The sequence below is a fragment of the Notolepis coatsorum genome (genome assembly GCF_963971535.1).
Source record: "Notolepis coatsorum genome assembly, chromosome: 19".
Lineage (NCBI taxonomy): Eukaryota > Metazoa > Chordata > Actinopteri > Aulopiformes > Paralepididae > Notolepis > Notolepis coatsorum.
Genome location: NC_140183.1, coordinates 39,045,768 through 39,068,704, shown reverse-complemented (window position 1 = coordinate 39,068,704; position 22,937 = coordinate 39,045,768). Strand labels below are relative to the sequence as shown.

The following is a 22,937-nucleotide window of genomic DNA, read 5'->3' as shown; positions in this document are numbered from 1 at the left end:
TCAATGTTTGTGCATGCGATCTGCATCAAATGAAATAACGTTTCATTTTTGTGTGCGTACTTCTGCTCAGAAAAGTGCTGGGACGGCATGGTACCGCGTGGCATGACCACTGCACCCCTGATTATTAGTGACCCACAATAGATGGAAATTATGTTAGCGAACTTACCTGATGTATAATGCAGTGCAGCATTGGACACTCAACGCCACTCTGCCTTAGAAGCCCGGCAAATCCTGTGTGTTTTCCTTTCATTGCGAGTGCTCCATCCGTAACAACAGCGGACAGTTTATCAAACCCCCCATATTGCTGCATGGCACTTTCAACAGCATTGAATATGTCCACACTAGGGCTGACCCCTATTAGTCAAATAGTCGACTAATCGATCGAAAGGAGCCATAGTCGACTGCCAACTCTTCTTAGTCGAATGCAAAAAAAATTATATTGGCCTGGGGCCGCATGGAGCGTCGGTGAGGGCCGCATGCGGCCCGCGGGCCGCCAGTTGCCCCTCCCTTTAACTGCCCTGCATGTGTAAGTATGGTTCTGAAACTGTGTAGACACTCATATCATTCACTGTCCAGCAGCATAAAACAGTTGCTTTGACAAACTCTGAAGCACAAACAAACACAAAACCAATTAATGTTAATCCGGTTTTCTTGCCCGACGTCCTTCTTCCTGTCCCATCACTTGGTCTTCCTTTAACCTCTGTGTCCTCTTCCAGGGAGGTCCTAAGCCGGAGAACTGCAGCGTCATGTAAGGCCAAACGCCACCTCAGCTCGAACCCAAGACCTCCTGCAACCCCACAAACCAAGACCTCTTACAACGGGGAAAAACAAGATTTATTTTCTACCGTTGAGATATTGTTGTTTTTTGTTTTATATGATCCGTCTTATTTTTGTATTCCAAATATGCGGGTTAGATTGGCTTCATGGGTTTTGGCAAAGGGCATAGGGTTTTTTTTATTTAGCTTTTGTGTATTCAAAGTTGTATTATTGCATGCGGGCTAGGATGCTTCTTGTACTATACTCTATGCTGCATGCATGCACACGCGCACACACACACGCACAGAGCTCCATTGACCAGCTTAGGCTTTGATCTGCGCTGGGGTTTCACATGTAATGGCCAGGCTGTCAACACTTAACACGCACAGCTAGTGAACCCTGTCAGGAGGCAGTGCAGGGGAGGGGTTCCAGCCCATGACAACCAGGGGTCAATAACCCCCCCATGATCTGAATGCCACTGATAGCCCTTTTACACCGGCAGGGCTCCGGTTCAAGCTCCAGCTCCGTTCTGGAGACTCTGAACTTTGGTGCTCTCTGGCGAACCGGCCCACGTTCACACCCATTTAAGCAGAACCAACATTCCACGTGTCCATCATCAATGGGGGCGTTACTCAGGCGGAGGTAAAAAATAATGTGTGGAGAAAGGCTTAGCGAGCCTCAACGCGCGAGCGCACACACATGCACTGTATACGTTTGAAATTAATCGTTCCAGCAAAGTAGGCTTCTATTATTCGAATTACTGTTTTAATGGGTATCATAGTAGTAAGTCCTACTGTAGAACATGACATATTAGCATGACATCTGATTTATTAATGCCAATACAAAAGATTTGGGACAAACGCAATTGGCACAAGTGTAAATGATGGATTAGTCACTCACAGTTGACATCTGACTGATTAGCTCAACTGGTTAGTCTGCTGGCTGTGGATCATATGGTCACAGGTTCAAATCTCTTCTTTCCAAAGTTTTTTTTTTAATTTATGTTAATTCATTTATCCACTCTGGTTGGATGGTGTATTGTACTTGTGCTGTATAATGACAATACATTTGAATCTAATCTCATTTTGAAATCGCTACGCTGCCTATGGACACGACAGTGGCAGACAGCTTCGGAGGTGTGGCATTGCACCATGCTGATCCACTCAACAGGTAGCGATTTCAAAATGAGATTCGATTCAAATGTATTGTCATTATACAGCACAAGTACAATACACCATCCAACCAGAGTGGATAAATGAATTAACGTTAAGAAAAAAATATTTGTAACCAAGATATTTGAACCTGTGACCATAGGATCCACAGCCAGCAGACTTACCAGTTGAGCTAATCGGTCAGATGTTAATTGTGAGTGACTAATCCATCATTTACACTTGTGCCAATTGCGCTTGTCCTTAATTTTTTGCATTGGCATTAATAAATCAGATGTCACGCTAATATGTCATGTTCTACAGTAGGACTTACTACTATGATACCCATTAAAACAGTCATTCGAATAGAAGCCTACTTTGCTGGAATGATTCATTTCAAACAGTGCGTGTGTGTGCTTTTGTGTGTGCGCTCGTGCGTTGAGGCTCGCTAAGCCTTTCTCCACGCATTTCTGGAGCATTTCTTTATCCACTATGGTTGGATGGTGTATTGTACTTGTGCTGTATCATAACAATACATTTGAATCTAATCTCATTTTGAGATCAGTCGCAAATCGCTTCCTGTTGAATGGATCGGTTGAGTGCAATGCCGACTCGCTACTTTCCCCTGTTTACTCGTCTTCACAGCCTAGAATATGACACGCCCACTGATGATGTCACGGTTCGCGAGGAAAAACCAACTATTTTCCGGTGCCAGCTGAGCACCGATTTGTCACGTTCTGAACCAATTAATCCCGGTGTGAACGCGGTGGCCGGTGCGAGATTACGTTCGGGAACCGGCTCCAGCACGGAGCCTGGCCGGTGTAAAAGGGCTATGAGTAGGGTTTAACCCCATCTCTGACCTGAAGGATTAGTGGGCTCTTATGTGTCATGAGTCATAAAAAAAATACTTGTTTATAGGAAAGTTTAACACTTCAGCTTTGTCAAATTAAGTATGTCAATCAAATCATGTTTTTTTATTCTAGTTTACAGTTTATATATATATGATTAATTGCCTCTGTTCCTGTCTGGCACAGCTTTTACATGCTTTTATTTTTGCTGTGCTGATGTGAAGTGGATTCTTCAAATTAATCTCACTAGTAAGTAAGACCTGGACCTTTAGTGGAAATCATGTCTCTTTTTTTCACATTTAGCTTAAAGAAACGTGCCGTTTTCTATCTGGATTCAAGTCATTGTAGGACAACTCAACTTTTGTTGTGTTTTTTAAGTCATATTGTAGGACAACTCAACTATGTTTTTGAAAGTGTATGGAAATGAGGGATTGTAGCTGCGTGCAGAATATTTTGGTGTGATATTGGTGGTTAGAATCGAATTGGGCTCTGAAAGAAGTTAAATCAAAGTCTAGATGCATGTCGGTCGTATAAGTTGTCTTTTGGCGCAATACCAAATATGTTTTGTCTCGATAAATGAGAGTGCAATTCATTTTCTACCTGGGAATGTGCAACTACGATGATATCTGACATTACTCTGGGATGGAGCAAATTTCTCTTGACATCAATAGTTGGTGGCATATATATATATATTTTTGGATTTATCAGCTTATTCAATCGTTAATATTGTTGTTATGATCAACCTGCATCAATTTATGCAATATTAGTTTTCAGTGACACTAAAGGGATAGTTTGGATTTTTAGACATTAAGTTGTATGGTATACTTACCAGTAATGGATGCAAAGCTATTGATTTACGAGTCCCGTGATTGGAGTTCTGGCCGGTTTCCGAGCAAACAGGGTCTTGAAACTAAAATGTTTGAATCCACACACCACAACATGCAGGCAAAAGGGTGACTTATTTCTAACCAAATCATTGTCCTCCAGCACTTTGGATTCTGCTATCACTTAGTTGGCACTATTTTATTCCTTGAAAAAAAAGCCAGCCAATTGAAATAGAGCCATTTCACAGGTAACGCAGCCTATCTGCTGTTTCAAAATGCTGGAGGACCGTGCTTTTGTTTTGGAGGTGGGGTAAACCCTTTGCCTGCATGTTGTGGTGTGGATTAAAACTGGTTTGGTTTTGTGATGTTATTCCTGCCATCTAAAGCTTTTCAGCTCGTTCAAAACGAGAATTCCAGAACCACGGGACTCTGGAAGTGAGCTAATAGCTTTGCTTCAACTAATACTACTGGCAAGTATTTCATACAACTTTGATGTCCAAAAATATGAACTATCCCTTTTAAGAACCTAGTTCAGGAAGCAATTTGTAATGATGGCTCTAACGTGCCTTTACAGAACACGCGTGAGAGTAATGGCACTTAAATGTATTTTCTGCTCACATGCTCTGTATTGTGACCTTGTGACCGCCTGGTCTTCTGGTTGGCCTCTCCCGAAAACTGGTGATAGGGCTTTTTTTTCTTTTTTTTTAAGCTTACTGGCTTTGCAAATCTTCAGGCATATGTTCTAGGGGTATGTGTAGAGGTAATGGGGGCATATATTCTTTATGGCTTAATGTGGTGCATTTATTGATGGCCTCACCTCTTATGCACAGTAGGTAAACAACTTGTACTGTAGTTTGGCAGCTTGAAATCGTTACTGCAGAGTAAAGCCCATCAAAACATTCTGTGAGAATACTTGATAAGCTTTATGCAATGTTTTTATTTTGTATTGTACTTATTGCAAGATATTATTGCCAAATAGATTATGTTTTACTCTATTGTGGGGGAGGGGGGTCTAGATTAAGTCTAATTTTGATACTGTGGGCCCCAAAGTGCCTTTGAGATTCCTGTTATTGTTGCTTATTTGAGATAATATTCAAAGACTGCCAATTCCAAAGCTGTTTAGTATTTGGCCTTTTGAGACAATGCGATTTATAATTGAACAGTATATATATATATTTGCATATTTTGTATTGTCTAAATCTACATGGTTCTCAATTAAATTTAAAGAGCTTATTATGTGCACTGATGGCCACCAAATGGTCCCACTTTAAACTGAGTATAACCTAAAGGGTGGGTTCAGGATTTTAAGAAGCCAATCGGCAACTCCTCTCACGGCATAGTGTTTAAGCTAGTTTTAGTTTTTCTAGAAAATGAAGGCAGTCCTTTTGTTAGCAGTGCCAATGCAAGTAAATGAGGAACCAGGCCAAAGCACATTGAAACCATTCCATCTGCTATAGGTCTATAAACTAGTCAAATATGTGCTGTAATATGGAATTACGGTATGTCAATTATAGAGAAGTGGTTTGGTTACCCTTTTATCTTCTAATCACACCGCTAGCAAATGCTTCAAGGGACTGTTTCCAAGTGCCAATTTCACACAAAAAACACATATGACCTAGGATCTTCTGAAAGGAGTCTTCTTAAAATCCTTTGTTTATTATGCAGCCTTTATAAATCATTTGAAGTACAATAGGCCTTACAATGTACCTGAAATGGATGGAAGCTATAAGCTATTGATGCCAAAGTTGGTTTGTTTAAAGTGGGACTTGTGTGGAACACATAATAATGCCATTGCCAATATGGAAAAGCCATACCATCGAGTCGATGTAATGAATGTTATTTTACCTTATCTTTCAAGATATTGCCTAGTAAAATCATTTTCCCAATGAGTGTTGTCTTGGTAACTATCTTTAAGTACTAGTGTTGTCTTGGTAACTTATCTTTGATTACTAGTGTTGTCTTAGTAACTATATATCTTTGATTACTCCTTGACATGGGTACATTATAGTACTCTTTCATTTGAATGACTTTAGTCAGTCATTGGAAAAAGTGCAGCCATTTTTATTTACATTATATACAAAATGTTGTATGGTTACATTAAAAAATATATGGACACTACACAGGAGCTTTACTGTACACAATGTGCGCTAAATTGTAAAAACACTGAAAGCAGTTTCTGTTTTACATGGGGTTTCTGCGTCTATGGACTAACATGGAGGGACAAACGGAAGTTACATGGACAAAATCACAATTGACACTAACGATTCTGATATTGCTTAAATGCAGCCGTTGGCAAAACATCTTATGTGCCAGTTGAATTACATGCAGATCCGAAAGCCACGGAACCTTCAAGTGTTGAATGACGCTGTGCGATGACATTAATAAAGTAAGCCACATTTGGTACAAAGGAGACTCATGTTTCCTGGTGTCCACAAAGCCCTGGCGTCTCCACAGTCCGTCCACCCCCAGGCCCCAGCACAGCCAGCTGGCCCTCCAGTCTGGATCACAAGTCTGCCGTGGTGAGGTAAGTACCACTTTGATCCACAGGGGGGCAGTGTTTAAACACTACACACGGAGGCGTCTCCTTAAAGCGTGCCTCGGTTGGACCGGGTTCGACCAATCCCTCCCTCGATGTCTTTGGGTGAGTCCTGATTGTCAGGAAACTAAAGAGCTGAATCCAGCTTGTATTTGGTACAAGCGTAATGTCACCACCCAGGTATGGCCTGTCAATGAGGCATTCGCCTGCGCGTGGGGGAGGGTGGGCGGCGTACTGGCGGCAGGTCATAGTGTCCAGGGATGTGGCTGTTGACAGGGAGGTCGTAGTGGTTCTGGCTCTCCTGCTCTGGTGCATGACCAAGGGAACTCTGGCGCTCTGGAAGACAGGCAAAGATAAAGACAATGTAATGTTTCTTTTTTTTAAGTCATGTACTGCATTTTTTACACTACACAGCCAGTATCTTGCTTATTTTCTCCATTGCAGTTCTTACAGAACTAGGGAATTATGTATTTGGGAAGGGAGGTGGGTGGGGCTCAACATACAACCAACTGTAACAGGAAGTAATCACAGTAAACATAATTGGACCTCCCTTCCTGCTTGCTAGCTTAAAAGGGTTCACGCTTCGAAGATGTGATTACTTTATGACACTAAGACACAAGGGGTTTTGAACAAGTACATCAATATTTTCACAGAGTTTTAAATGGGAGACTTAACTTGGGCCAGAGTACAATTACATAAGAACATTGCTACATGAGTACAGGCTTTTTCCTGGGGTCCCAAGGGTCATGTATGTGATTCTAGAGGCGTGGTGACATGTTGTACAACACATGCAGTTTCTAGTTGTGTGTGATGATGCTCTTGTTTGTGCACGTGCACAGAAGACGTTGAGTATGTGACCTCATGAGGCCCGCAGAGGATGATGTCAGCAATATCAGGCAGTTAATCATAAAACCATGAAGTCAAGCATAGTCTTGACAGGACAATACCACAATCCAGTCTTCATTGACCTATAAGTGAAATAATTCATGCCAGAACAATACTAATTTTGGAAGACTTAACTCGTGTTTGTTCAGTTGCATTCTCAAAAATTTAACTATTTTTTATAGACTTTTTTTTTTTTTTTTTTTTTTTTTTTGATTTTCTCCCCGTCCCAATTAGTCGTTGTGCCAATTCCCCCCCTCCCCTACCTGGCTGCTGTATGCATGTTCTCCTACGAGTCGGTACAAGGGCGTCCCGAGTCGATCGCATGCTTCCTCCGAGACGTGCGCCGACAGCCAGTGACGTCTTTTCACTTGGCAGCGAGGACTCTCATTGGTGAAGTATAACACGTGGGAGGGCACGCTATCTCCACCAAGTCCTGCCCCGCTTAGCAAGCGCCGAGACCTGACCTGTAGGCGTCGCTGTCCACAATGCCAGATTCCCACCCGCCAGCTTCCCCACCCCCTAATACTGCCAATTGTATTTGTGTGAACGGCCAGCCAAGCTGGTGGCAACGCCGAGAGCTGGGCTCGAACCCAGCATCTCCTGCGTTGGTGACGAGCGCAACCTCCGCTACGCCACCTGACCGCCCCTCCTAAACAATGGTTTTTTAACTCATTGGTGGCCAATAAGCTATAATATAGAATATACAATAGCTCCGCAAAGATCGTGAAATATCGTGAAAATGGTCAAGAAAAGCTGGCGCTAGCCAGTGCAGATGGGGAAAGCTTGTGGCCGTCAAAGAGGACTTAAAAAAATTCAACTGAACTATAGCTTCAACAGTACCAATACTATTCAACAGGCAATTTTACTTCCATACCAGGATTCATTTTTGTTAGAGTAGCAGCAGTCTCTGATATTGATATATTGACCAATGTATTGATAGCTTGCTATGGTGTTCCTCCTTCCAAAGTGACTCCCTGGCTTCCTGTCCTCATCCCTTCCCCTTCATATGACCTTTCTTAATTTCCATGTAAACAGGGCTGTCCATTCACTCAGCCATGCCTTGAGGAAGCCCATCCTTTGCCCACAAGCAAAAGTCCAACTCCTATGTCCGTTTGAAACACATCTGAACACAAATGTATCATTCCCATTCCGTAATGTTCAGAGTCAAACACATGATTTCAATAAGAGTATGGCGTTCCAAAAGACATAAGCTTACTATAAGAGCCGGGTGAAACTAGAATGAACTTACTATAAGAGCCGGGTGAAACTGGAATGAGCTTACTATACGAGTCGGGTGAAACTAGAATGAACTTACTATAAGAGCCGGGTGAAACTGGAATGAGCTTACTATAAGAGCCGGGTGAAACTGGAATGAACTTACTATAAGAGCCGGGTGAAACTGGAATGAACTTACTATAAGAGCCGGGTGAAACTAGAATGAATTTACTATAAGAGCCGGGTGAAACTGGAATGAACTTACTATAAGAGTCGGGTGAAACTGGAATGAACTTACTATAAGAGCCGGGTGAAACTGGAATGAACTTACTATAAGAGCCGGATGAAACTGGAATGAACTTACTATAAGAGCCGGGTGAAACTGGAATGAACTTACTATAAGAGCCGGGTGAAACTAGAATGAATTTACTATAAGAGCCGGGTGAAACTGGAATGAACTTACTATAAGAGTCGGGTGAAACTGGAATGAACTTACTATAAGAGCCGGGTGAAACTGGAATGAACTTACTATAAGAGCCGGATGAAACTGGAATGAACTTACTATAAGAGCCGGGTGAAACTGGAATGAACTTACTATAAGAGCCGGGTGAAACTGGAATGATGCTTCGGTTGGTTCTCAGTTGATCACTACACAAACATCAGCACGACTAAACTATCGCTAATGCTAAATGAATGGCATATGGGGAAGCATAACATGTGAATAATTCTTGCCTAAGTCAATTAAAATCAACTCTGTTTTATACTAAATAAATATGATTTGACCAAAACGTTGAAAGATGTCATTCTTGCCTCTATTCATTTAGCGTTAGTGGTGGCTAAAGTTGTGGGAGGCAAACCATGCATGCCAGTATCATCTGGTTCTTATACCCTTATTACAAGCATTTAAAACATCTGAACATCAAATGAAATGAAACAGGAATGGTCCTTTAACATTACAATGGACCTAAAGGACCTTTAAAAGTTCTCTTCACCTCTGCGTAAAGTGGCAGTGTTGAAGGGCGGAGGGCTGATCTCGGTGTAAGCCCTCTCTCTGGGCATGGCCGACTTCATCTCCACGTAGCTGCACTCTGGTGGGCAGAAGGGCAGGCCAGGCAAGTCTTTGATGGTGGCGTAAGGGTTCTCGCTGTTCAGAGAGCTGCTGCTAGCCGTCGCTGTGTCCTTCAGCTCTGTTGCCAAAAGACGGGACCAGAGGTCAATATACAGTTTGACTACTAGTACTGGACTGCTGGGACAGGACACAATATAGTGGTGGGCCTGAGGGGTTACTATGGTGGTGGTGGTGGGCCTGAGGGGTTACTATGGTGGTGGTGGTGGGCCTGAGGGGTTACTATGGTGGTGGTGGGCCTGAGGGGTTACTATGGTGGTGGTGGTGGTGGTGGGCCTGAGGGGTTACTGTGGTGGTGGTGGTGGGCCTGAGGGGTTACTATGGTGGTGGTGGTGGGCCTGAGGGGTTACTATGGTGGTGGTGGTGGTGGGCCTGAGGGGTTACTATGGTGGTGGTGGTGGGCCTGAGGAGTTACTGTGGTGGTGGTGGTGGGCCTGAGGGGTTACTATGGTGGTGGTGGGCCTGAGGGGTTACTGTGGTGGTGGTGGTGGGCCTGAGGGGTTACTATGGTGGTGGTGGTGGGCCTGAGGGGTTACTGTGGTGGTGGTGGTGGGCCTGAGGGGTTACTATGGTGGTGGTGGTGGGCCTGAGGGGTTACTGTGGTGGTGGTGGTGGGCCTGAGGGGTTACTATGGTGGTGGGCCTGAGGGGTTACTATGGTGGTGGTGGGCCTGAGGGGTTACTATGGTGGTGGTGGTGGTGGGCCTGAGGGGTTACTATGGTGGTGGTGGTGGGCCTGAGGAGTTACTGTGGTGGTGGTGGTGGGCCTGAGGGGTTACTATGGTGGTGGGCCTGAGGGGTTACTATGGTGGTGGTGGGCCTGAGGGGTTACTATGGTGGTGGTGGTGGTGGGCCTGAGGGGTTACTGTGGTGGTGGTGGTGGGCCTGAGGGGTTACTATGGTGGTGGGCCTGAGGGGTTACTATGGTGGTGGTGGGCCTGAGGGGTTACTATGGTGGTGGTGGTGGTGGGCCTGAGGGGTTACTATGGTGGTGGTGGGCCTGAGGGGTTACTGTGGTGGTGGTGGTGGGCCTGAGGGGTTACTGTGGTGGTGGTGGTGGGCCTGAGGGGTTACTATGGTGGTGGTGGTGGGCCTGAGGGGTTACTGTGGTGGTGGTGGTGGGCCTGAGGGGTTACTATGGTGGTGGTGGTGGGCCTGAGGGGTTACTGTGGTGGTGGTGGTGGGCCTGAGGGGTTACTGTGGTGGTGGTGGTGGGCCTGAGGGGTTACTATGGTGGTGGTGGTGGGCCTGAGGGGTTACTGTGGTGGTGGTGGTGGGCCTGAGGGGTTACTATGGTGGTGGTGGTGGGCCTGAGGGGTTACTGTGGTGGTGGTGGTGGGCCTGAGGGGTTACTATGGTGGTGGGCCTGAGGGGTTACTATGGTGGTGGTGGGCCTGAGGGGTTACTATGGTGGTGGGCCTGAGGGGTTACTGTGGTGGTGGTGGGCCTGAGGGGTTACTGTGGTGGTGGTGGGCCTGAGGGGTTACTATGGTGGTGGTGGTGGGCCTGAGGGGTTACTATGGTGGTGGTGGGCCTGAGGGGTTACTATGGTGGTGGTGGTGGGCCTGAGGGGTTACTATGGTGGTGGTGGTGGGCCTGAGGGGTTACTATGGTGGTGGTGGGCCTGAGGGGTTACTATGGTGGTGGTGGGCCTGAGGGGTTACTATGGTGGTGGTGGTGGGCCTGAGGGGTTACTATGGTGGTGGTGGGGGGCCTGAGGGGTTACTATGGTGGTGGTGGGGGGCCTGAGGGGTTACTATGGTGGTGGGCCTGAGGGGTTACTGTGGTGGTGGTGGGCCTGAGGGGTTACTATGGTGGTGGTGGGCCTGAGGGGTTACTATGGTGGTGGTGGGCCTGAGGGGTTACTATGGTGGTGGTGGGCCTGAGGGGTTACTATGGTGGTGGTGGGCCTGAGGGGTTACTATGGTGGTGGTGGTGGGCCTGAGGGGTTACTATGGTGGTGGTGGGGGGCCTGAGGGGTTACTATGGTGGTGGTGGGGGGCCTGAGGGGTTACTATGGTGGTGGGCCTGAGGGGTTACTGTGGTGGTGGGCCTGAGGGGTTACTATGGTGGTGGGCCTGAGGGGTTACTGTGGTGGTGGGCCTGAGGGGTTACTATGGTGGGGGGCCTGAGGGGTTACTATGGTGGTGGTGGGGGGCCTGAGGGGTTACTATGGTGGTGGGCCTGAGGGGTTACTGTGGTGGTGGGCAGTGTTGCGTTGCTCGTATCAACACTGGTTGCACGCACGCTAATGACACCACGTGCATGTTCCCTCGCATAAGGACAGACTAAAGACAGTGCCTAATTGCCTCTACGAATGGAATGTAATACCTGACGACCGGCGCTATTGATATGCAAAGTAGCCAGGTGGGTACTGCGAGTTGGCGCATCAGTCGAGTGCAGCGCATTCCTGTGTGCACACGTGTGCACGTGCTTCTGCTCACAACTTTGGTTGCACGGCGTGCAACTCCGTCCCATGAGCAACGCATCACTGGTGGTGGGCCTGAGGGGTTACTATGGTGGTGGGCCTGAGGGGTTACTATGGTGGTGGGCCTGATGGGGTTATGGTGGTGGGCCTGAGGGGTTATGGTGGTGGGCCTGAGGGGTTAATAGATAGATAGATACTTTATGCATCCCATTGGGAAAATTCAGGTATCCAGTAGCTCAGTGCAGTTGACAGAAAATAATTAAAAAAAAAAAAAGCGATACAAAAAAGGACAAACAATGAAGGTCAGCACTGAAGTTTAAAAGTGGTGGGCCTGAGGGGTTAGATATCTCGTCAAATATACATTTTTTCCCATTGACACCCATGGTTTTTAAATGTATTTTCTTAAAAAAAAAAATATCACAATGCATTAATAATGGTTTGGCTTGGACCCAAGGCCATGAAACGTTTTCTGCATGTGGGAAACAATGTGAGCTGTCAGGTACCATGACAAACCTTTTAATACAATTAAATAAAAAGTTAAAGGGCCACAACATTAATCCTATCATTCTGTTATGAGGAAAACATCTGATAATTGGACATACAACTGAATCAACGTGTTCTGTGTCTCATCTAACCCATGAGAAACTACGCAGAATAGCAGAGGGGAAAGCAGCACAATAAAACTACCTTTGTTATAGTATTTCCCGAGGCTGGCGCTGTAGCTGTAGCTGTAGCTGCGATCGATTCCAAAAGCTCCTGTAAACATTCAAAGACAAAATCCTGTTCATTTTATGGCATACAAATAAAAAGCAGACAGGCTGTCTGTGGAGACATGGAAAACCAGCACCAGGTGATGACATAGTAGTGAGTGAGTGCTGGCAAGCAGTGGACAGTTAAAACAGACAGACCTGGGTCTTTGCTAGACTTATGGCAAGCAGTGGACAGTTAAAACAGAGAGACCTGGGTCTTTGCTAGACTTATGGCAAGCAGTGGACAGTTAAAACAGAGAGACCTGGTCTGGGTGGACAGTTAAAACAGAGAGACCTGGGTCTGGGTGGACAGTTAAAATAGACAGACCTGTTCTGGGTGAACTGTTCAAATAGACAGACCTGGTCTGGGTGAACTGTTCAATTAGACAGACCTGGTCTGGGTGAACTGTTAAAACAGAGAGACCTGGTCTGGGTGAACTGTTCAAATAGACAGACCTGGGTCTTTGCGAGCCTCGTGGTGTTTCCAGCTTGCAGGGAGAGTGGCGTTGCTCTCAACCCCAAACAGCCCCCGCCTCTCCCTCTCCATGTTCTTAACACTGCAGAACAGCTGGTTATTGGTATTCTGTTTAACAGACATAAACAAACCAGTCGGAATTAATCAGTGCATGGAAGGGAAAAAACAAACCTATCAATGGCAATGGCATGTTATTGGAGATGATTTTGAAGGAGGAATAGAGCACTCAGTTTAAGAATTTCTAGTTATTCTTATGGTCTAGGACAGTCCAAACTATATATTTTTGGAACATGGAACAATTCTCTTCCAAAGAGTGAATACTCAAGACCGTGTTATCATCAATCTGATGGAGGGAGCTGTGGAGTAAGACACTTACGACACAGATTAGGATGAAGAAATCACCTATTCTGCACTGAATAAGCAAAGAAGATACAAATGACTCAGTCCTTTCAGCATCTCAATAGTACTCCCTCATCGCCGTATTATTACAGTTACCTATTTAATTATCTTATTTTGTCTGTTTATTTATTACAGTGACAGTCGCTGCCAAGTAAGTATTCAGCTAACCTGAATGTGAAGCCAGATTTAAATTGTGGAGCTGAGCCAGGTGAAACTGGAATGAGCTTACTATAAGAGCCAGGTGAAACTGGAATGAGCTTACTATAAGAGCCGGTTGAAACTGGAATGAGCTTACTATAAGAGCCAGGTGAAACTGGAATGAGCTTACAATAAGAGCCGGTTGAAACTGGAATGAGCTTACTATAAGAGCCAGGTGAAACTGGAATGAGCTTACAATAAGAGCCGGTTGAAACTGGAATGAGCTTACTATAAGAGCCGGTTGAAACTGGAATGAGCTTACTATAAGAGCCGGTTGAAACTGGAATGAGCTTACTATAAGAGCCAGTTGAAACTGGAATGAGCTTACTATAAGAGCCGGTTGAAACTGGAATGAGCTTACTATAAGAGCCGGGTGAAACTGGAATGAGCTTACTATAAGAGCCGGGTGAAACTGGAATGATCTTAATATAAGAGCTGGTTGAAACTGGAATGAACTTCATACTGAAACAGATACTGACTGGACTGTCCCAGACCATGAGGCATAACATAGATCTTAAATTGTTATTATTCCTCCTATTCCCCCACTTGCCTTGATGGTGCGGTCATGGTTGTTGGGGAGGTGTGGCAGAGGAGGTCTGTTCTGAGACAGGGTGTGGTAGCTGGGGTTGGAGTAGTAGTGGTGGTAACTGTGAGGTACCTCTGAAAACCAAGCAGATACACTATATGAAATAACAATGCATTCATAAAATTCACAAATGTCATCCCTACTAACACAATTGGCAGTGTTAGCAGGTGGGAAGCCGGTGGGGGATGTGTTGTGGTCGTTTCAAACAGCGACTCCTTCTGGTCAGTCGGGGCGCCTGTTCAGCAGGGAGGGGATCTGGGGGAAATAGCGTGAACCTCAGCACGCGCTATCCCCCAGTGAAACTCCTCGCTGTCCGGTGAAAAGAAGCGGCTGGCGATGTATCGGATGAGGCATGTGATAGTCTACTCCAGTGGTCCTCAACCTGTGGTACTTGGTGGTACTGCTGGTGGTACTTGAAAAGATTTATAAAAAAAAAATTAAATAAATTTCTTTTTGTGCAGTCAGGCCACTGAACTTAGAAGCAGGCCAGGCCAGTGTTTCTAGTTGCGGTGGCGCGATAGTTAGATAACCTATGTGGGGAACAACCAGGAGATCACTGTGACAGAGTATTGCAGTCTAAACAGTCATAAATCTTTTATTCAACTTCAGCCCTGATCATAACCATTTTTATTTTTAGATTTTTTGTAATGTCAGATAAAAAATGAAATACTCTACTACTATTCTGAAAAGAGTTGTTGTTAAATCTGACATTACAAAAAAAAATCCATCAAAATATGTGTTGTTGCTAATCATTGACACATGCCTAGCCTGTAATAACCCCCCCCCCAAAAAGAATTACTTTGCATTTGATATATTGAAAATATTTTACTTTTTGTGTGTTTTTTTAACAATATGCCATCACACAAACTGGCATTTAAAGGGTTACAATTAAAACATTTATTGAATATGTGTTTTTTTTTATATAATTTGTGATGCCCATCACAAACACTGGCATTTAAAGGGTACTGTACATTTAAAAAAAAATCCTGCACCAGAATGCAGGAAATTAAGTCTTTGTAACAAAATAATTCCTAGTGGCCTGACTGGGGCTATATTTCACACTATATTTCCCAGCCTGAATTATGTCCCCTGTGTGTGTGTGTGTGTGTGTGTGTGTGTGTGTGTGTGTGTGTGTGTGTGTGTGTGTGTGTGTGTGTGTGTGTGTGTGTGTGTGTGTGTGTGTGTGTGTGTGTGTGTGTGTGTGTGTGTGTGTGTGTGTGTGTGTGTGTGTGTGTGTGTGTGTGTGTGTGTGTGTGTGTGTGTGTGTGTGTGTGTGTGTGTGTGTGTGTGTGTGTGTGTGTGTGTGTGTGTGTGAGAGAGAGAATGAAGTACATTTGCTGAAATACAGTTGTTCTTCATTTTCTCACTTGCTATGTGAGAATGTTAGTTATTATGTTCTCAATGCCCCTTGCATTGTATGAGTTGTGTGGAAGAGTTTGCTAGTTCTAGTGCTACCCCTTTGTACATTGTGGCTGTGTCTGACAAAAGTTAACAATAAATAATGCTATTAGGAATACATTTGCCTCCTGCGTGAACTGTGCATAGCTGAATAGACTGTATTTTAACGTCGGTCATATGGTGGTACTTGGAGAGCCAGCTACGTTTTCAGGTGGTACTTGGTGTAAAAAGGTTGAGAACCACTGGTCTACTCTACACCCTCCCCAGGCCGACAGTGGGGCAATGCGCGCAACAACCAGGAAGGGAATTGGCATAACGACTACATTTCTGTAAAAATACAGAAAGCCCCCGCAAAAATTCACAAATGTATTTATTTTGCCCCAAAAGAATACCAGGCATTTTGGTTATATTTTGTACTTCTTACAGCCCCTTAGTTTCAATGGGGGGTGTTCAGTTCAGACAGGAATATATCCACATCAAGGAGCAATTCCTTTTGCTGTTAACTTTCACTCTCGACAGGTTATTGGCTGCATTTGAATAATGCCGCAACCAGTGACATCACTGGAGTAACATTCCTTCACCTGCAATACCCACAGGAGAGACAGGGGGCGCACCTCATTCTCCCTTACTTTTAGAGCAGCAGTATCTCACAGATGAATCAGGTATGAAACTTGAAATTCTGTGCACATCCATTTTCACCATAACTGTTGACTGGCAAATGATCTGCATCCCCTTAACAATTGTATGTATTGAGCTGTACTGTACTGTACCCATTCTGCAATCTGTTAATAAAGTTTTCAATCAATCAATCAATCAATGAATAAGAGCATTCGCACTGTTTTTATTTCAGCTGGACTTTAATTCCAGAACAAAACATACTTCCTGGGGATACAATGTCATGGTCCAACAGCAGCAATACTGTAATGTCTTGTGCGTCCTCACCTGGTGCAGTGTACTCCGAGTTGGCGGTGCGGGTGGTGGAGAAGGAGACGGCGGGCGTGTTGCTCTGCTTCTCTTTCTGCTTGCGGCGGTAGAGCAGCAGGAGCGCCAGCAGCAAGACCACCAGGATCACCAGCACCACGATGCCCGCGATGGCCCCCCATGACTCCCTCTCGCTGGGGGGTAGGGGCACCATCACACTCCCCGACACGTCCGGAGTGTCTGTCCAACAGGACAAAGTACACACCATTGTCAGTGAGTGGCATTGGATGGATGGATATTGGATAGAGAGAAAGATACAGTAAAAAAACTAGATAGATAGATAGATAGATAGATAGATAGATAGATAGATAGATAGATAGATAGATAGATAAAGTATTAACACATTTGCAGTCTTGTGCTTGCCGCCGGGGAACACAACAATATGTTGCATAACTTCTGTGATGCAACTGCCCATACCTTGTTTGCAGTCCTCCCCATCTTCATTGTCACACACACAGTCCCCTGTATGACGGTCACAGTGGGAGTTAGGGGGACAGGAGCAGGTCTGGGAACAGTGAGGACCAAACCTGCCAGGGCTACATGCTGTGGAACACAATAAACAAACATACAGTTGAGGATCGGGTAGTCAAGACTGATAATAACTGACCTTGGGCGCAGGTTGTGTGAATTCAAATGTAACATAGTCAAAATAGAGACAAAATAGCTATAATAAGGATTGATAACCACTTCTGTGAATGTTGTGACTTACGTATGGAGCAGTCGGCTGCGGTCCAGCCGGGGAGACATTCACAGTGGCCATCCCGGCGGTCGCAGGTGGAGTTGTTAGCACAGTTTAGGCAAACCTCAGAACACTGCCTGCCATAGTAGCCGGCTGGACAAACTGGAAGTCACAACGATTCAACGGTTAACCCTTTCACTACCACACTACAGAAGGATAACCTTTCACTACCACACTACAGAAGGATAACCTTTCACTACCACACTACAGAAGGTTAACCCTTTCACTGTAGTATGGTTAACCGTCTGTAGTGCGATAGTGAAAGGGTTAAAACAGATCTAACGGGAGCTCGACCGGCAATTTGCATGTCATGTAGTAGCCATTAAAGGTGCAATCTGTAATCCAAATGTAAACAAATGGGTCAGCCCACCACTGAGAGCCAAACCCTGGGTCAGAGTGATTTCTTGCATTTTCACTCACGTTGACTGAGTGAGCTCTCGATACATGATTCTAGGTGCCTGAGTTTTTAATGCTTTTTAATGGTGTTAATGGCACATTTACATATAGACATTGACCGAAAATCACTATCAGTACCACTACCTACACTATCAAACACTAATCAGTAGTTTGAGTTGTGAGGAGTTAATTTTCCTTCTACAAGTTATACTCTACTCTGCATATAGAATCTATCTGCATACAGACAAGAAAGAGAGAGAGAGATATAATATATAAATATAAGAGAATAAAAGGTGCTGTAGATAATAAAGATAGATAAAAAAATATCTGCAATAAAAATAAAGATAAGGGTGAGATATATGTATATTGAACTGATAATAATCAATAATAATAATAATAATAATAATAATAATAATAATAATAATAATAATAATAATAATAATAATAATAATAATAATAATAATAATAATAATAACACAATGCACAGGCCCCCTGGTATAATATACAGATGATATCTTAAGTCAACCCCATGTAATCAGCTGTCAGGAAAGCAGACTTCATTACTGCATATGCCCAGTCAAAACCTCCAGCTTCTAGCTCTAACAGACCTGGATCACACTAGCTAATTCAACAACACCGGCAGCCTTATCTACTCACTATAACATCTCTCACACACCACAACCCTCCAGACGTGGGGGAGGCACCGGTCTTCTGACCTCTCCCTCATGGTCGACAAACGCAATATCACTTCCAACTCTGTCACTCTCCTCTCTCGAATATCATGCAGTATCTGTCTCTAATCCATTCAAACTCACCATTGTTACTCTCTATCGCCCCCCAGGTCCGCTCAATCATTTCCCAGATGAGCTGGACATGCTTCTCAGCTCTTTACCCGAAGACGGCACCCCCCTCCTTCTAATGGGCGATTTCAACCTGCCTGACTCATCTCAGTCAGACACAGCGGTCTTCCTCCTACAATCCTTTGACCTGACTCCCACTGTCATGCCTCCCACTCACAAAGCAGGCAACTCCTTGGATCTCATATTCTCCCGTAACTCCAGCATCATTAACACCACGGTAACTCCCCTGCATGTGTCTGACCATATCCTTCTCACTAACTCTCATGCTTAACCCCAAACCATCCACTCCAACTCAAACCGTCTCAGTCAGACGCAACCTGCGCTCCTATCCCCCTCCACCCTCTCCTCTGACATACTATCCGCTCTACCTCTACACCTTCTCTGCTCTCCCCCCAGAGACGGCACCCTTCTTTCAGCCATCTCAACCTCCTTCGACAAGCTCTGTCCCCTCGCTGAGAAACCTGCCCGCCGTTCCCAACCCAGTCCATGGCTGACGGACGTAGTGAGAGAAGAAAGACAGATCCTGAGAGTGGCAGAGAGAAAGTATAGAAAGTCACGCCTCACTGCTGACATCACCACATATCACAACCTCTTGTTAGCCTTCTCCAAAACCATTACTACTGTCAAAGCTTCTTTCTTTCACCATAGGATTGAGGCCTCTGCCAAGAACCTTTGCAAACTGCATGCTACCATATCCTCCCTCCTCACTCCCCCCCACCCCCTCCCCCCTCATCTCTCTCTGCCGAAGACTTTGCAATCTTCTTTGAAGAAAAAGTGGAGAACATCCGCACCTCCTTCTCTCAACCCCCACCCATTCCAAATACTGAATCGAGAACCTCATCCTTCATTCTGTCATCTTTCTCTCCCATTACAGACGCTGAGACCCTGACACTGGTAACGTCGAACCGTCCCACTACATGCCAGCTAGACCAATTACCCTCCCCACTCCTCCAGACCATAGCACCAGACATCCTCCCATTCCTAACTGCAACCATCAACTCCTCCCTCAACTCGGGGGTAGTCCCCACCTCCCTAAAACAAGCAACCATGAAAACCACCGTCATAGATAACTTATCGTCCGGTCTCTCTTCTCTCATTCCTGTCTAAAACACTTGAACATGCTGTATCCAAACAACTTACTGATTATCTCTTACAGAATGACCTCCTAGACCCTAATCAGTCAGGCTTCAGGACTGGTCACTCCACAGAGATGGCCCTCATTGTGGTCACAGAGGCACTTCACTTAGCAAAAGCGAAAGGCTTTTCCTCCGTCCTGATTCTCCTAGACCTGTCTGCAGCCTTCGACACAGTCAACCATCAGATCCTCCTCGCGTCCCTCACAGGAATGGGAGTGGCTGGCTCTGCACTGACATGGCTGACATCATACCTCAAGGATCGCTCCTACCAAGTGTCATGGAGAGGGACCCTGTCGGCCCCCCCCCGCCGCATGCGGATGGGTGTCCTCCAGGGCTCGGTCCTTGGACCCCTTCTCTTCTCCCTCTACACTAAATCTCTGGGTAACATTATCACGTCTCATGCCTTCTCGTATCATTGCTATGCCGATGATACTCAACTCTTCCTCTCCTTTCCTCACTCGGATAGCCACGTCTCTGAGCGGATCTTGCCCTGTCTGTCCGACATCTCCACCTGGATGACGACCAACCACCTCAAACTGAACCTAAGCAAAACCGAATTGCTTCACCTGCCGGCCAAATCCTCCCCCCTGATCGACCTTTCCATCACAGTCGAGAATGCAGCTGTGACCGCGTCCCCGACCGCCAAGAACCTTGGTGTTGTCCTCGACGACCAGTTGAACTTCTCCGCTCACATCACAGTGACAACCAGAACCTGCAGATTCCTCCTGAGCAACGTCAGAAGGATCCGCCCCTTCCTGACAAAAGAAGCCACCCAACTCCTCGTCCAATCAACAGTCATCTCCCGCCTCGACTACTGCAATGCACTGCAAACCACCAAGCCTCTTCAACTCATTCAGAAAGCAGCGGCCCGCCTAATCTCAAACCTACCGAAGTCAGCCCATGTCACCCCACTTCTTAGGTACCTGCACTGGCTCCCCATTGCCGCACGAATCCGCTTCAAGGCCCTCGACCGGGCATACCGTGCGGCAAAGGGAACCACTCCCGCCTACCTCCGGTCAATGGTCTCTAACTACACACCCTCAAGACCCCTACGCTCTGCATCTTTTGGCCGCCTCAGACCCACTCCTATCCGAGCTCCGGGAGGGTCATCAAGGAGAAGCCACCTATTCTCAGTCCTTGCCCCACAATGGTGGAACGAAATTCCCACCACAGTTAGGACAGCCGAATCCCGTCCAATCTTTCGCCGTCGACTAAAGACACACTTCTTCAATAAATTTTTTTTTGTCTAACCCTAACTAACCTTACTGTCTTTACTTGTCCTAATATACTAACCTACACTGTAGCACTCAACACTTTGATGAACATTGTTACTCAGCTGATAAGAGTTGTGCCCTTCCCGATGACTTGTCGTACAGAACTTGTAAGTCGCTTTGGATAAAAGTGTCAGCTAAATGACAAAATATAAATGTAAATGTAACCTCCTGGTATAAATAAACATATTAAGCGGATTATCAATAAATATTAATGTGCGTATACAAGGAAGATCCAAGGTGATAATAAATTAATGAGTGATGTGTGAGTCCTTGTGCAAGGTGCACCAGAGTCTGTGTGGGAAGGGTTCAGTAGTTAAGAGTCAAACAGTTCTAATAGTTCTTAAGTTCAAAAATCTATGTGCATACAGCCAAGATTTATATCAAATAAAATACAGATTGGAGTAGAGAAGAGAGAGAGAGAGAGAGAGAGAGAGACACACACACACACACACACACACACACACACACACACACACACACACACACACACACACACACACACACACACACACACACACACACACGGAGAGAGACTGAGCTACTCCTGGACTTAGAAGTGAAAATGCCACATGCATGACAAACACAGGTATACCCCAGGGTGTGATCTGATTGCATCTGACTGGTGCAGCATTTTGATTGGCCTAATACTCACTGTTCTGACAGGTGACTCCCCAGTAACCGGGACGACACACGCAGGCCCCAGTGTCTGGCAGACACATGTCACTGTTGGGGCAGCGCTTGAAACAGGTCTGATTACAGTGGCGCCCCCAGCGGCCCTCTGGGCACGGCTCGCCACAGTGGCCACCTGGGAAAGACATATGAAGTTATTAATTCACTTCCCCAGCCCAGATATTTTGGATCGAACCAGCGACCTTCCGGTCACAAACCCGCTTCTCTAACCATTAGGCCACCCGCTGCCCCAAAATGAAGAATGAAGGTTAGAGAGAGGAGAGTTAATAAAGAGGGACGACACCACGAAACAACATCTAATTCAGTAGCGCCTTGGGGCCAACGTGTCAGTGTTGGTGAGTGGAAATGGCAGCGCTGTCCAGATATAAGTCAAGGAAGCCGTAGGTGTTGATAACATCATTTTCACATATTGAATCGTTGAAATCCAGAATTTGGAATCGGCGAATAGCGTAGCTATTTCCAATTCATCATACTGACATCATATGTTCACATGAGGGAGTGGCTACACTGACCCATCACAAAACCAAGAGAACATAGATGAAAGGGATTGCAGTCTATTAATAGTAGGGGTGGGACGATACATCGATCCAGATCGATACATCGATGTAATTATCAACAATCGAATCGGATCGATGCGATGTAATAAGATCGATTCATATCGATACTCTTATTTTGAAAATCCTGTGGCGAGTCTCATATCCGCCCAAGAACAACAGCAGTAGCTCCGTGTGTGTAGATGTTACAGCATAGCATTCTCCCTTTCTGTGTGTGTGTGTGTGCGCGCGTCTTTGGAAAGACCAGATGAGGTCAGAGGAGTTTGATGTTTAAATGTTATTTAAACATAAACAATATAATACATAATAAATGTAGGCCTATACATGATCATGCAACATCAACAAATTGTTGTAGGAACGGTTTGGGAGAGGGAGGTTGTGAGTTTTGAGTTCCAAAAAATGTAGCTTAAAGTTTAAAGCTCAATATATAAAAACGTGGCACTTTACAGTGAACAGGAGGTCTATTTGTATTAAAAACAATAGATTGATTTTCCTTTAAATGTCTGGAAGAGCTCAAAAATACAAATGTCAAATGATATTTTCATTACCTTTTTTTTGTTGATCTAAATGTTACTGATTGTGTTAAATGGGCATATGATATCATCTCATATCGATCGCAGGCACCTGAATATAATCGTATCGTATTGTATCGTGAGAAACTTTGTGATATCGGCAAATATCGTATCGTTGTCCAAAGAATCGATATCGTATCGTATCATGATGAAACTGGTGATTCC

General features: G+C 45.2%; 2 protein-coding genes across 3 annotated transcripts in view; one reads left to right on the top strand and one right to left on the bottom strand.

Moving 5' to 3' along the window:
* LOC311245982 (lamin-A-like) overlaps nt 1-5,465 on the top strand; it is a 99,720-nt gene extending 94,255 nt beyond the window's left edge. The window contains exon 13 of the mRNA XM_084336024.1: nt 717-5,465. Coding sequence (XP_084192150.1) covers nt 717-752 — 36 coding nt within the window. The 3' untranslated portion in view covers nt 753-5,465. The remainder of the gene's footprint in view (nt 1-716) is intronic.
* Nucleotides 5,188-22,937, bottom strand: part of pear1 (platelet endothelial aggregation receptor 1) — a 101,946-nt gene continuing 84,196 nt past the window's right edge. For both annotated transcript variants that reach the window (XM_084336022.1, XM_084336023.1), the window contains exons 14-22: nt 21,609-21,761; nt 17,261-17,392; nt 16,969-17,094; nt 16,513-16,731; nt 14,137-14,246; nt 12,971-13,097; nt 12,453-12,521; nt 9,205-9,399; nt 5,188-6,448 (exon numbers count right to left, since the gene is read on the bottom strand). In XM_084336022.1, the coding sequence (XP_084192148.1) occupies nt 6,303-6,448; nt 9,205-9,399; nt 12,453-12,521; nt 12,971-13,097; nt 14,137-14,246; nt 16,513-16,731; nt 16,969-17,094; nt 17,261-17,392; nt 21,609-21,761 (1,277 nt within the window). In that variant the 3' untranslated portion in view covers nt 5,188-6,302. The remainder of the gene's footprint in view (nt 6,449-9,204; nt 9,400-12,452; nt 12,522-12,970; nt 13,098-14,136; nt 14,247-16,512; nt 16,732-16,968; nt 17,095-17,260; nt 17,393-21,608; nt 21,762-22,937) is intronic.